The sequence below is a fragment of the Phyllostomus discolor genome, chromosome 10 (genome assembly GCF_004126475.2).
Source record: "Phyllostomus discolor isolate MPI-MPIP mPhyDis1 chromosome 10, mPhyDis1.pri.v3, whole genome shotgun sequence".
Lineage (NCBI taxonomy): Eukaryota > Metazoa > Chordata > Mammalia > Chiroptera > Phyllostomidae > Phyllostomus > Phyllostomus discolor.
In genome coordinates this window covers 31,034,609-31,048,775 of record NC_040912.2, presented here as the reverse complement: position 1 = coordinate 31,048,775, position 14,167 = coordinate 31,034,609, and the positions used below count along the sequence as shown (strand labels likewise).

Sequence of the window (14,167 nt, the reverse complement as noted above, 5' to 3'; positions counted from 1 at the left end):
GTTAGGTATAAGACAAGAGAAAATGTTGATTAATATTATCTTGCAATAATAAATTGTAATGGTAAATAATAGGTGTACTATTAGAAACAGTTAATTTGAAATGAACCACAGTCAACAGTCTTTAATCTTTGCATGGTTTGTATTTCCTATTTGCTGCTTTATTATATGCCTCCACTTTTCATTGGAAGTTGTACTCTTTCCCACTAAAATAATCAAAGTAGTTTTAGGAAAGTTTATTTGTCTCTCTGATTTAGGTTGGAAGTTAAAGATAAAACAGATGAAGTACATTTGCTTAACGACACATTAGCAAGTGAACAGAAAAAATCCAGAGAGCTCCAGTGGGCTTTGGAAAAAGAAAAGGCCAAACTGGGACGCGATGAAGAACGAGATAAAGAAGAACTTGAGGTATTGGTCTCTCTGTCTTTAAATATCTGTGGAAAATCCAAAACAGTAGAAAAATGAGAGTCTGGAGACTTTTCTCCTTCTAAAATGTCAACATTGAACTCTTTATGAGCTGCAATGAGTTGCTTGCTCTGGATTGAATACTATTATGTTATCTAAGCTATACAAGGAAATGCTAGTAGTGCAATGCCTTTTTGTTTTGTTTTGCTACATCCAAGTATGCATACAGACTGTTTCCTTGCATCATGTTTTTGGGAATTTGAATTAGTGCATATACAATTTGATAAATAGGGTAGTCATGCCAGTTTAATGCAGAAGTAGTTTTGGTTCCTGTGTTCTCATAGGGAAAGGGAGCAGTGATACTTTCCTGGCAGCAGGATCCTGCTGCTAGAGTTTATGAAAAAGTAAAATGAGTCCCTTCCCACTGGGCTGTCTCCCAGCCTAGCACAGATCTCAGCTCACAGCACTGCACACTTGAACACCAGCCCCACTGGCTCAGAGCTCTTCTATCCACATAACCCAGTACTTGCTGGCTCAACACTAAAAATCTGTGTAAGCCCTGGCTGGGTAGCTCACTTGGTTAGAATGTCATTCCAATATGTCAGGTTGTGGGTGTGATTTCTGGTCAGGCACATACAAGAATCAACGAATAAGTGCATCAAGAGGTGGAACAACAAATCAGTGTTTCTCTCTCCCTTCCCCTTTCTCATATGTTTGTGTGTGTGTGTGTGTATGTGTGTGTGTGTGTGTGTGTGGCTTCCAACCTAAATTTGTGTGTGTGTATATCTCATCAATAAATAAAAATTCAATAAATAAAACCATTTAAAAATCTGTGTAGCCCTCATTTCTGCCCTATTACTTTTGAGGGTTATTTTTAATGTCCACCATGGTAGCCTGCAGGCTTAGTGAGCTCTCTGCCTCTCGAAGGCATGTCCTCTCCTCAGGTCCTGATGACTATTTTTAATCACTTCAAATTTGCATAGGTTTTGAGTAGCCTGCCCCTAACCCTGATTTTCCCCTGAACCGTATTGTTTTTAGTACATGATATTGGAAAATACAAAGTTCATCAGGAACTCATATCACATATCAGAAATATTTGTATTTTTAAAGGTTATTGTTTCTAGAAGAAATACACCCTACTTCCTATTCTTAAATCAGAAATGGTTACTATTAGGAGAGAAAGCATTACTTAGCCTAGCTGTCTTTTGTTTATATTCTTTGATGAAAATCACCTAGCCATCTAAATAATAATTCTCGAACCACTGAAAATTTAGGTTAATAAACTGGATAATCAGTGGTATTATCAAATACTACCAACTTAGCATTAATAAAACCACAAATGTGTGTACTTATAAAGTATTTTTAATAATAGTAACAAATACTTAAAATCATTTTCTCCTATAAGGATCTGAAATTTTCACTGGAAGGTCAGAAACAAAGGAATATTCAGCTAAATCAACTTTTGCAACAACAGAAGCAACTACTAAATGAATCACAGCGGGAAATAGAATCACAAAGAGTGCTATATGATGCCCAGCTAGCAGAAGAACGAGGTCGAAACTTAGAGCTTCAAGTGCTGCTTGAATCTGAGAAAGGTCGGATTCGGGAAATGAGTAGCACCCTGGACAGGGAGCGGGAAGTGCACGCGCAGCTGCAGCGGAGCAACGACGACGCCGGGCAGCCTCGGCCCTCCTTGCCCTCTGAGGACCTCCTCAAAGAGCTGCAGAAACAGCTGGAGGAGAAACACAGCCGCATAGTAGAATTATTAAATGAGACTGAGAAATATAAACTGGATTCTTTGCAGACAAGACAGCAAATGGAAAAGGACCGGCAGGTTCACAGGAAGACATTGCAGACAGAACAAGAGGCCAACACTGAGGGACAGAAGAAAATGCGGGAGCTCCAGTCCAAAGTGGAAGATCTTCAGCGCCAGCTGGAAGAGAAGAGGCAACAAGTTTATAAATTGGACCTTGAAGGAAAGCGACTGCAAGGAATTATGCAGGAATTCCAGAAGCAAGAACTAGAACGAGAAGAAAAACGAGAAAGTAGAATTCTGTATCAGAATCTTAATGAGGTAAATTGACAGTTTGTTTTAAAATTGACAGTTTGTTTTAAAATATTTTAAAAGAATATTGCAGCCCTTTGATCATATAATTTTGATACTGGGTTAAATTATGCAAATAGCTATATACAAATCATGTTAAAACAAAATCTGTGATATTTCTTAGGAGTATAAATAATACAGCAGGTTCTCACATGCCATCGTTCCATTCAACTTCATTTTGTTGTAACATTGATGAGATGCAATAAGAACCTAAAACTCTTGTTTGTATCAATTATTAGCCTATGGTAAAATTGGTTTCATTATACATCATTTTACTTAAAGTCACAGAAATGTTGCTTTCAACAATATTGAAAGCTTACTGTAAATTGTGTTCCCTTAAAAAAGAATGCTGTTTGTTTATAATTATTGCTTTTTCTTTTTCTGTCCAAAATTGCCAGCCAACCACATGGAGCTTAACCAGTGATCGAACTAGAAATTGGGTTCTTCAACAGAAAATAGAAGGAGAGACAAAGGAATCAAGCTATCCTAAACTGATTGAAATGAATGGAGGAGGAACTGGCTATAATCACGAATTAGAAATGATCAAACAAAAGCTTCAACATATGGCTTCAAAACTACGGCGCCTCGCCCAGAAAGCCTCCAACAGGTTTGACTTTGCTGCCTTACCTTCAGAAAGAGCGTCTTAGACAAGCAGGACAGAATCTGCCCCTCATTCCTAGCTAGCCAAGGGTGGGGGGGGGGGTGAAATTTTAAAATGAATGCCTGCTTACATTAGGAGGCGATATTTTCTAACAAAACTCATATGCTTGAAAACAAGGTATGGGTCAAGGTCATGTTAACACCTTGATCCAGGAAGAGAGAACACTTAATGTAAAGGAGAAGTGATAGATGAAGCTGAGTGTTGCCTGAGCCGTTAATGTTTGCGCCAGCCAACACCGCTGATTGAGATGTTTTGACTTACTGTCTTTTTTTCCTTTTTTTTTTTTTTTTTTTTGAAGACTACAGTTTGAAACAGCAGATGATGAAGATTTCATTTGGGTTCATGAAAATATTGATGAAATTATTTTACAACTACAAAAATTAACTGGCCAGCCAGGCAAAGAGGTACGACTTAAAAAACTTTTTTATAAAGTAACAAGAACAAAGGTTTAATGGAAACTACCAGTTGTTTGAAACTAGCACTGTATTTTCTAAAGAGTTTTCCTTTTACCTTTTCATTTATTCTAAATATTTAATGTTTGCTCCCCCAATAAAAGTTGATGAAAGCTTGAGGAAATTAACTTTCATTATCATTATTGAGTAATTATGTGGGCCTCTTGTATTATGATAACAAGTTTCTGGAAAGATGAGCCTGGCTGCTACCCTCAGCATTCTGTGAATGTCACCGCCATCTTCACACTGACTAACCTGGTGAATCTTTTCAGCCCCCTTTGTCTTTGTGGCATTTGACACTACTTCTTCCATCTTAAACACTCTCTCTTTCCTTACTTTCATGTCAGTATTCCCTCATTTCTTCCATTCTTTCATCAGTAACCCTCATGAGCTCCTCTTCCTCCTACACACAGCCATTTTTTCCCTCTAACTGTAGCTATGAATGCATGTTCATGTATGCAGCCTGAGTTTCTCAGTAGACTTATTTATTGAACAAATAATTACATTGGGCACCTACTAGGTATCAGGTATTACCCTGAGTTCTGGAGATACAGTAAATAAATCTGATTTAAAAATCTCACCCATATGGAGCTTACATTCTAGTGGACCACCTTTCTACTGTGGTCCAGACTTATATTTTCAATTAGTCATTAGACACCTTTCTTTGGGGAATTATACCCCATAGTTACCCCTTAGGAACCTCACAGACACATTCCAAACTGAGCATTATTTTCCTTTCCTGCTTCCTGCCCCAAACTCACGTTTCTGGTCATGGTATCACCAGTTTAGAAAGCTGAAAGCCACCATAGCCCACCTTGCTCCACTGCTGCTTGAATGTCACAGCAGTCACTAAGTCCTGTGCCATCTGCCTCCTAGACATCTGTCCTGTGTGCCCTAGTCACTGCCTTCAGGCCTTCACATACCTCACCTGGACTGTTGCAGTGACTTCCTGATGTGTCTGCCTGACACCAGGATTTATCTTTGCTGATCTAATCTACCTCACACACTTTTACTAAAGCAGTCTTTCTAACACATAAATTTTGTTTGTGGCATGCTCATGCCTACAGCCCTTCATGTCTCTCCACTCCCTGCATTTAAGTCTGTTGTCCCCAGAGTAAAGGCAGCCTTAACTCTAGCCTTACCAAGCAACTGTGGCTCCCTAAAATAACACTCTTGATCAAGCCTTTGTACCTTTACACACACCGCTCCTTCTGCTTAATATACCCCTCCCTGTCTTCTTTCCTGCCTGGTAAATTCTTGGTTATTATTTTAGGCTCAGCATAAGCACCACTTCTTCATGAGATTGTTCTTAGTGCTGACCACATTTTGTGTGCATTATTTATAAATGTTAGTGTTTATGCAACCTTTTGTCTGTTTTATCTTTCTAGCCTACTTTAGTGTCCCCAAGTACCTCTTGTGGCTCAATGACTGAAAGACTACTGAGACAAAATGCTGACCTAACAGGACATATCAGCCAACTGACTGAAGAAAAGAATGATTTGAGAAACCTGATTATGAAGCTAGAAGAGCAGATCAGGTGGTACCGACAGACAGGAGTTGGCAGAGATTACGTACGTCTATTTTTAGAATGGCCACTTGTGAGAAGTAGTACAGAGTTACAGTTTCTGCAGTCTAGTTTCATTTCTTACCCCTGCTAATGTAAAAATATTAAGTATCTGATCCCTAGTAGAATCACTGGAAAATTTTATAGGAATGACAGTAATAATAATAATAATAGCTATTACTCATCAGAAGGCTTCTGTATGTCAGAATCTGAGTTTTAATACTTTTCAGAATCTGTAATCCATGTCCAGCAGCCTTGATATGAGAAAACAGAAGTCTGTAGTCAAACCAAGATCAACTTATTTCTAAAGCCAGGTACTCTGCTGCCTGTGAACTAACAGCAGACACATGTTAAATGTTCAAATTTGAATTCTGGCTGTTCTCATCAGTTATATATCGATTGTTATGTTCATAATGCAAGTGAAAGGTGTCACTAAATTATACCGTATTTTTCATACTGTAAGATGCACCACCACCCCCCTTCCCCATTTGGGAGAAATAATGGTTAATGCTACTGTTGAGTTCTGTTTACATTTACACTGGTAAAATATTATATTATTTATGTTATTAAATATTTTACCACATTTTTTGCTTGCAAGTTTTTTCTATTTTCCTCTAAAACCTGGGTGTGTCTTATAGTCTGAAAAATATGGTATATTTCAATTTCATAAACTACTTTGGGAATTTGTTCAATTTTTTTTCACTTAAGAACTGCAAAATAAATTGCTGGCTTCTGTCATTGCCCAGCACAAAGACAGGGAAGACCTGTCAGACAGCTCTGCAGTCCGATACGCACTAGCATGTCCCCACAGCTTCCATAGGGCCCACTCCCTGGATGCATACCGCATAGATTTTCCCCAAGTCTCTAGTGCCCTGTTGGAGGTCCATGCTCAGCCTCTGGGCTTAGACAGTCCATCTCTTAAATCTCTAGACTTTTTCAGTTCCAAGTTCTGTTAAACCTAAGCACCTTCTCTGGGGCTTAGGCTTTCATGAAGATTTTTAGTTGCAAAGTTAACCTGCTTGGCAAAGGACCATATACTTAAAAGTTACTGTATATTCTTTAATGTCAGTTGAGATTGGCTTTGAGTGTTTCTTGTCTGAGGTTGAAAAGCTGAGACTTCTCCATCTCCCACAGTGATACCTCTAATATGTTTAAATATGGCTTTTCTTTAGAGACTCGCTCTTAAAAATCAATTAAGTAAGTAGGCTCTGGTCTCCACAGTCTTCCAGGTTTTCATTCAGTGGTGGCGCCAACATTGAAGCCATCATTGCTTCTGAAAAGGAAGTCTGGAACAGAGAAAAGTTGACTCTTCAAAAATCCTTGAAGAGGGCAGAAGCTGAAGTGTACAAACTGAAAGCTGAACTAAGAAATGAAGTTTCACTTCAGACTCTGAGCCCGGACCCTGAGCACGCCACTGTAAAGGTAGGAGGCATCTTCCACCTGAACACATGCCCAGCGAAGCTGGGGTTCCTCTTTCTCCTTGTCTCATCTCTCACTGACCTTCGTTCCGCAGCCTGAAATTTAGGTGGCACTCAGACTGTGTCTCTAGGTCTCTCTGCTGGTCGCAAAATAACTGCGGCAGGGCACGTCCAGATCTGGGACCAGATTAAGCTCTATTCATGGCCACAGTTGGCAGTACCTGAGCTCATGATCCTCATTCCCACATAATCAATAAAAATATATTTTAAAAAAACAACAAAAAACAGAAATGTGTTGCCTCACAGTAATGGAAGCTAGAAGTCTGAGATAGCAGGGTATCCGCCTCACCCCTTCATCCCTAATGACCAACAGAAAGTTATCTTTACAGCTCCCCACAAAAACTCTGCTACTGTCAATACCAGATCATCATGCTCTACAAGATGATAAGCCCTCTTAATAGCCTCTGTACTGACTAATAATGAATGTTGTAGTAAAACTATTTTAGTCAGTTAACATAAAACCCAGAACAAAAAGAAAGAAAAGCGCTTGGAATATTTATTCCAGCTGTGGAATAACATAGATTTCTTACTCTTCAAGGGACAGAAAACATTAACAATGAAAATGTTAAATAGATTCGAAACCATAGTAATAAAAGTAATTCTATATGATTAAATTTAAAAACTCAGACAATAATGGAATGACAAAAACTTTTGCAATAAATATGGTGAATAGGGGCTAATATCCAAAATAAAAAGCATAACTATCAGGTTAGTATTCAGATTCCATTGGCTAAAAAGAGGCAGAAGTGTAAGATTAAAATTAATTATCTTTACTTTCAAGTTTGCCGTTAAGGTAGAAAACAGTAGTAGGGTACCTGCCATTCTACTACTACTACTTTTTAACAAATAAAAGCTAGGTTGTCTCACCCTAGAGAACAGTTTGAATGACTTTTTAAAAATTATTTATTCATTTATTTTTAGAAGGGAAGGGAGGGAGGGAGGAAGAGTGGGAGAGAAACATTGCTGTGTGAGAGATACATCGATTGGTTGCCTCTTGCACGCCCCCATCCAGAGATCTGGGCTGAAACCCAGCTGTGTGCCCTGAGCAGGAACCAGACCAATGAGCTTTTGGTTTGCTGGCTGGCACATAATCCACTGAGCCACACCAGCCAGGGCCGAACGACTTCTTAATAATATCTTTATGTTCTTCCCTTCTTTAAATGTAGAGAATTTATGGTAAATACCTGAGGGCAGAGAGTTTTCGGAAAGCTCTCATTTACCAGAAGAAGTACCTGCTGCTGTTGCTGGGTGGCTTCCAGGAATGCGAAGAGGCCACCCTGGCTCTGCTCGCCCGCATGGGGGGGCAGCCGGCCTTCACGGACCTGGAGGTGATCACCAACCGCCCAAAGGGCTTCACCAGGTTTCGGTCAGCTGTCAGAGTGTCCATGGCGATCTCTAGGTAAAGTGCTTGAAATAAAACTCACTTTAATAGACTCTCCTCTCTTTTCTCTGCCTGTGGTGCTCTGTATCATATTGTATGAGACATTCACTCCAGCATGCCTGCGTCTCGCTCTGCTTCCATCCTGTCAGCAGGAGCGCCTTCGTTGTCCCCTGGAGGCCCTGTGAAAGGGGCCATCCCGATGCAGGCAGCCGGCGGCTCAGAGCTGGCGCATCCAGTCTACACTGCCTTTTTTGTTTCCCCCTGCATCTGTCACTGAGCCCTAAATCTGAATAAGCCCTTGAATTAGTCCAGACGTATGAATAAGAGGGGGAAATGTTTTTGAAAGATTACTTAGGCTGTGACATACATTTTCTTTTCTTTTTTCTTTTAAGAGAGAGAAAGAAAGAAACAGTAATGTGAGAGGGAAACATCAGTCAGTTGCCTCCCTTTCATGCCCCGACTGGGGATTGAATCTGCAGCCTGGGTGTATCCCTGACCAGACGCTGAACCTGCAGCCCTTGGGTGTAAAGGACGGTGCTCCAACCAACTGAGCCACCCAGCCAGGGCCACACCTACATTCATTTTCTTGATTTTTAAAATAACCCAGCTCAGAGCCCAGCTACAGAAAGTCCCAGCCTAACTCTCCATCAGGCCAGAGATCAGCCTTCAGGGCGTTGGACTCTACGACTGCTTTCATCACTCTTTCTCTGGCAGTTCCCAGCTAGAACCGTGGTGCTTGTTTCTCCATCTGGCTGAAATGGAGTCAGGATGACACTACCTTGGGCGCCTGGCCCCCTGCAGTCCTGACGTGAGCTGCGTACGCCCAGGCACTAGGCTTCTCCACGCTTCCCCTCCCTTTTGTTTCTGTAGGAGCCAGGCAGTCTCAAAGGAATTTTATTTTTAGTGTTCCTGTGAGGTCACATCTGATGTGTCTTCAGGGGTCTTGCCCTTTTTTCTTTACCTATTTTTTTAAATATGACTCAGAGTTTTCTAACTAGAAGCTGTCGGAGATCACGTAGTCCAGAATGTCATTTCACAGATAAGGAAGTTGAGTCAGGGAGAGGTTGCAAAGCCAGGAGTGACAGAACTGGTTCCAGCTCCTCCCTTCATCACCTCCTGCACCCTGTGCAGAGTTAAGTGCTCAGAGCAGCATTGATGGGAAGGACAGAATCCCACCAGAATGGCTGCCCACAGCTCGCTCCTAGTGGGGGAAGACCGGTGTGCCCGTCAGTTAGAAGGCGCTGAGGGAGAGGTCACGGGAGTTAACCATTAATTTTGATTAAAAGAATTTGGCAAGTGTACACGAAAGCCAGTTGCCATTGAAGGACTTCACTCTGCCTCCTTTTCTCTTCCTCTTACATGTTCATTGTATTTGGACCACCCTAAACCTCAGCCTTGAAACAGATTGGAATCATGAAATCAAAATTGTTGTTTCAAAAAGCTCACGCCCCGTCCAGGCAGGCAGCGACTTGCTACAGCTTGTTTGTGACACTGCCATCCTTTCCCTTTTGAAGCCAGCGCTGTTTCCTGTCCCAATTATAGGGCCTCACTCCCCTCCAGCTCCCAGCTCCCCCCGCTCCCTCTTACTGCCAGTTCCAGGGTCTTTTATTCCCTCTCCATTTCATCTGCCCTTCAATCTCCGCTCTTCTTCTCTTTTCATTACTTTTCGCACATTCTCGGCCCTTCCACTTTCCTTTTTCCACTTTTGCCCTCCATCTCTTGAGCCCCGCTTACTCCTAAAGCCAGAACTGATGTTGGCAGCACGAGACCTTTGGTGCTTCTGGGGAAAGCCTGTTCTTCTCCAGTTAATGTTGCCACAAACCACGGGGACATTTGCATAGTTTGGGACAGGCAATCGTGATTTTGAAATTTGTTTCATATCATATTTAAATGTATGACTTGATTTTTTGTACAAAGTATGTATTTGTACTCTCTACATTATAGATAATGCTGTGACATTTTTTCTGGCATATTTTTTAGAATGAAATTTTTGGTTCGACGGTGGCATCGCGTCACAAGTTCTGGTTCCATCAACATTAACAGAGATGGCTTTGGACTGAGTCCAGGTGAAGTCAAAATAGAATTTTTTTTTCTGTTTATGATTGTCTAAAATTACTGCATGTGTCACACCACCCAGATAATGTCATCCAAAGACAGAGAGCCCCTATTACTAACAAAGCTGAGGACCTCACTGTTTTAAAGAGTAACAGTAGCTGATTTTTTGGAGTACTTAGTCTGCACTAGGCCCTGCTTTTTCCATGTGTTATAACGTATTCTCCCAGTCCTGTGACGTGGGCACAGTTAACTATCATCACTGTACAGATGGAAAACTGAGGCATGAACAGCATCTGTCGTTTGCCTCAGTTACCCAGTAGGAAGTGGTGTAGAGCCAGCCTCGAACCCCGGCCATCTGGCTCCAGGACCTGCTATTCCTATGACTGCATTTAAGGCTCTGGTTCAAGATAAGCTTGCTGTTCTCAGTCATATTGAAGAATTACAGCTTGAAGTTTTTACAGTTTAGCAATATTCCCACGGGTTTCTGGGTGTACTGATAGGTTACATAATAATGGTTGACCATTAAATTTCCTTCTCTCTGCACCAAGAGTGGAAACAAACAGAGCTTCAGCATTTCAGCCTTAGAGAGGGGAGTACACGGAGCTGCAGACACACAGCCCAGCTGTGCTATGTATTGCTGCTAAACCACCTGTGTATTAGTCTAATATTAGTCTAATTTTTTTTTTATCCAATCATCTTTTCCCCTAAACCATACATATTCAGGTACCCTTTTCCTCATCTCTCCTTATAACTAAGTTTAATGGTTTCTTTTCTTTGAGCTGTAGTTTTGGATTAGCAGAAGTACTCATTGAAAGTTAAGCAAAGTAAAAGATCTACTGGGTTTTCTCTCCTGCAGCAAGAATAATTGAAAATAACTTAAACGGAAGTTAGTGTGCTACAGCATAGTAATCTTTTGAGCCTTGATCTGTTTTGTGGGAATTTTTCAGGGACTCAGTATTTTTTTTTAACAAGGAACCTTTTGTATTACTTCAGGTGCTGAAAAGACTGACCTGTTTTACCATTCTGCTGCTGGCCTGGAGCTGTATGGAGAACCCAGGCACACCACCTACCGCTCGAGATCCGATCTGGACTACCCTCGGTCTCCTTTACCGTTTCAGAACAGGTGAGAATTTGACAAACTTGCTCAGAGTTGTTAAAGATACAGATACTTAGAGAAAGGACAGTGCTCGGGCTTTGACTTCTTTGCGTCGAACTCATTAAGTATCTTCAGGTATATGTAATTTACATAACTGGTTTCCAAGGGTATAAGAAACAGTTGATCAAGTGTTATTTAGTAAATGGTATGGTTTAGGCATTGGGGAAGGTATTCACTAAAATTGATAGTCTGGACATTATGCAAAAAACTCAAGTCTGCATGACAAGATGCATTTATATAAAATGCAGCATTTATTGAGGACCTCCGTGACAGGCATTGACTGGACATTCTCTTGCTGACTTAGTAGCTGCTGCTTTGAATTTATTGAGGAATTGTTACCGTTATACAACACAGACTCAGATGTATGGGGGATACAGACCATGCAGTGTCCTAGTGGTCGACCTTTAGAGGGCAATGTAGAGGGCGGAGTGGGTAAGTTACTTGCTTTGTTTCTGGATAATGTGGATTCATGTTTATATTTTTAATATCATAGGTACCCAGGCCCTCCAGCTGACTTAAATCCTGCTTCCTTAGCATGTTCTCAGCTTCAGAACTATGACCCTGACAGGGCCCTGACGGATTACATCACCCGGCTGGAGGCGCTGCAGAGACGGCTTGGCACCGTGCAGTCAGGTACTCTCGCTTGGCCATGGGCACACTGCCAGTGTCCTAGGTAGACCCACAGCTAGCTCCCCTTTTTGAAACTCCTTGACCTTCTTCATTCGGGTAATCAAATCCTACAGGTCAGTGCCTGAATTACCAGGGGAGACTTAGCAATTTAAGACAAGACATGATTAATCACCCCAGATCCCACTCCTCCCCAAAAAGATTTCCTGCTGTCTTCATTCAGCATATCGATAAGCAGATTGAAATGCACAATGAGGCCCTGGTCAGGTGGGTCACGTGGTTAGAGTGGTGCCCCAATACAATACACCAAGGTTGTGGGTTTATTCCTCTGTCAGGGCACATACAAGCAGCCAGTGAATACATAAATAAGTAAAACAACAAATTGATGTTTGTCTCTCCTTTTCTCTCAGTAAATTCCTAAAAATAAATAAAATCTGTTCAAGTATGAAGACTTTTTAGGGAAATAGAAAGCATTATTTTTAAATGGAGGGTAACAGTAATCTGCCCCTTTATGAACTAGTTAGTGTGGTATAGGTAACAATCTAATTTGAAATCATTTAAATATCCTGGTTTTCTCTCATAGGTTCAACTCATTTTCATGCTGGCATGAGAAGATAATCCTTTGAAATCGAAGTGATTTTAAACAAATTCCCTTTTGTAAACCAATGGTTCTTTTGTGCTTTTGTATCGTGGACATTCAATGGGACCAACATGAACACAGCTTACGATTGTACACAGATCCCTTGCCAGCACATGAAAACAAACTGGAGTTTGTACATAGAAGCATTGTGTATGTATTCATGCACAACAGCCCTTAAGTTACATGTGTATTTGTGGAATGCTAATTTAAATGGTTAAATTATAAACCTGATGTATTTATCAAATGGGTGAAAAGATTAAACTTTTGCGCATTATGACACTGCTGAATGTGTGGCTTGAGGTGTCCTGCACTTTTCTTACAAGGCTACTGAAGTTACCTGTTTCTGCCTAATATATTTGCTACTGGTGATGATGACAGATATCACTTGTAGAGACCTATTTTTGTATAATGGTAGAAGTTTTGACTTTTATGGGGTATTTTGTCAAGTACTGAAATAAAAATGACTTCACCATTTTAACCACACCGTATTTGAACCCTCTTCATTTTTGACTACGCCATACTTCCTGGTGCATGTCTTAGTCCATTCTGGCTGCTCTCACAGAACACCATAGACTAGCTGCCTTATGAACAACAGAAATTTATTTTTCACAGTTCTAGAGTCAGGGAAGTCCAAGATCAAGGTACCAGTAGACCTGGTGACCAGTGAGCCCTGCTTCCGTGTTAATAGACTGCCGTCTGCTTGCTGTGTCCTCATAGGGCAGAAGGGGCCAGGGAGCTGTGAGGTTTCTCTTATAAGGGCACTGATCCTGTTCTCAGGAGCTCCCCCCAGGAGTCCCCGAAAAGCCCTACTTCTGAATACCAACAAATTGGAGGCTTCAGTAGGTTTCAACATAGGGGGGAGGGGTACACAAATACTCAGTAGTCTCATCACTCATCTATTTCGGACTTTGAGATTCAGAAAGTTGTCCTAACCTACTAGATACCATTGGGATTTTTCTCCTTCCACTGAGGAAGAATTGCCCATTTGCCTTTGTTTCAACTTTACATATATGTAAAGTATTTGTTTAAAGCTATTGATACATTGGTACTTTCGTGATTAATCCTTATTTGCTGTTTCGTTACTTGTGTCTAAAGGTGTGTCCTCACAAATCCATGTCCACTAAGATGATGCAGAACTCATTTAACTCAAATAACCTTAAGTTTTATTAACCACAGTATAATAGAACAAACAGTATTTCTGCTGAGCCAAATCCAGATCGGGAATCCCTCACAGAGGTAAAATAAACCTCAGTGTTACATCTTACCTGGAGTCCTCCCCAATAACCTGGCAATTCACTAAATCAGCAATAGTAATAGTAGTTCATGCTTATAACCAGATTTTTGCCTTCTCATTGGGTGTATTCTCTGATTTATACCAACACAAAACAGGCTATGGAAATGAATTGTACATTCTTGAAGATTCCATAGCACCTAAATTTCCCGTTAGCAACTGGGCTCCAGTGAGAAACAGTGTATTCTGAAGCAGGTAGTTTAAGGTGAGGATTGTGGGCAGCACCTTTCACAGTCACCAGTCAAGGCTCTGCCCTGAGCAAGAAAGGGGCAGACAGCCCAGTGCTGACCGATCTCTGTTCATTCCATCGTTTGACCATCAGCCCTGACATTAGGCCTCTGCCATCAACTTGTTAA

General features: G+C 41.0%; 1 protein-coding gene across 11 annotated transcripts in view; it reads left to right on the top strand.

Moving 5' to 3' along the window:
- Positions 1 to 13,003, top strand: part of AKAP9 (A-kinase anchoring protein 9) — a 168,300-nt gene extending 155,297 nt beyond the window's left edge. For all 11 annotated transcript variants that reach the window (XM_036010625.1, XM_036010628.1, XM_036010627.1 and 8 more), the window contains 11 exons: positions 255 to 405; positions 1,808 to 2,476; positions 2,905 to 3,113; positions 3,466 to 3,571; positions 5,008 to 5,190; positions 6,405 to 6,605; positions 7,828 to 8,060; positions 10,023 to 10,108; positions 11,091 to 11,220; positions 11,747 to 11,886; positions 12,464 to 13,003. In XM_036010625.1, coding sequence (XP_035866518.1) covers positions 255 to 405; positions 1,808 to 2,476; positions 2,905 to 3,113; positions 3,466 to 3,571; positions 5,008 to 5,190; positions 6,405 to 6,605; positions 7,828 to 8,060; positions 10,023 to 10,108; positions 11,091 to 11,220; positions 11,747 to 11,886; positions 12,464 to 12,498 — 2,143 coding nt within the window. In that variant the 3' untranslated portion in view covers positions 12,499 to 13,003. The remainder of the gene's footprint in view (positions 1 to 254; positions 406 to 1,807; positions 2,477 to 2,904; positions 3,114 to 3,465; positions 3,572 to 5,007; positions 5,191 to 6,404; positions 6,606 to 7,827; positions 8,061 to 10,022; positions 10,109 to 11,090; positions 11,221 to 11,746; positions 11,887 to 12,463) is intronic.
- Positions 13,004 to 14,167: the final 1,164 nt, after the last annotated feature.